This window comes from Pteropus vampyrus, unplaced genomic scaffold, assembly GCF_000151845.1.
Source record: "Pteropus vampyrus isolate Shadow unplaced genomic scaffold, Pvam_2.0 Scaffold60, whole genome shotgun sequence".
In the NCBI taxonomy this organism is placed as follows: domain Eukaryota; kingdom Metazoa; phylum Chordata; class Mammalia; order Chiroptera; family Pteropodidae; genus Pteropus; species Pteropus vampyrus.
In genome coordinates this window covers 484,934-485,694 of record NW_011888841.1, presented here as the reverse complement: position 1 = coordinate 485,694, position 761 = coordinate 484,934, and the positions used below count along the sequence as shown (strand labels likewise).

The following is a 761-nucleotide window of genomic DNA, read 5'->3' as shown; positions in this document are numbered from 1 at the left end:
ATCTCTTGAGATACTTTCTACTCTAAGTGGGACCTGGAAAGTATTTGGGAAAGAATAAGAGAGGAACTGAATGGATATCATCAGGCGGCTACACACACAAAGGAAAATGGACTGTAAATCACAAATGGGTATTTTGAAACCAACAGAGAGGCAAGATGGACTAGTACTGACTATAAAAACTAAGCAAACTTTTGTAAGATACCGTTTTCACTTATAAGTGAGAAAGTCTAACAAGTTATAACTTGTTTCACTGAGCAAAAATCTCACTTCCAAAAGGCAGTGGAAGCACCAAAATAAAAATCCTACACTGAATCTGATTTTAATCAACCAGGAATAAAAATGACAGGAATCTTAAAGGCTGAAACCACATTATCATAACATTTAGGAAAGCCTGTGCATAGTCTAACGTGTCCCCACAGCTTTACAGGGTAGGCTTCAAAGGGTTTGAAGAGGAGATTGGCAAAATTTCATGACATGAGACTCTAGAAGGAAATAGAGTCGAGAAGATCTAAAAAATTCCTGCTATGATATTGCATATTATTCTGATGCATAAAAAACGATAAGGAACCTAAAGCCAAGTAGCTGCCAGGATTCTTTCAGATAAACATATTTTAAAATGACATTTATGAGTATAGTTGACCTTGAACAAAATGGGTTTGAACTGCGCAGATCCATTTATACGTGAATTTTTTCAATAAATACTGTAAATGTATTTTCCTTATGATTTTCTTAGTAACATTTTCTTTTCTCTAACTTTATTG

At 34.6% G+C, this 761-nt stretch overlaps 1 protein-coding gene across 1 annotated transcript in view; it reads right to left on the bottom strand.

Annotated features, from left to right (window-relative positions):
• Positions 1 to 761, bottom strand: part of CDC42BPA (CDC42 binding protein kinase alpha) — a 280,756-nt gene that overhangs the window by 66,519 nt on the left and 213,476 nt on the right. Inside the window, 1 exon segment of the mRNA XM_023531028.1 lies at positions 471 to 483. Coding sequence (XP_023386796.1) covers positions 471 to 483 — 13 coding nt within the window.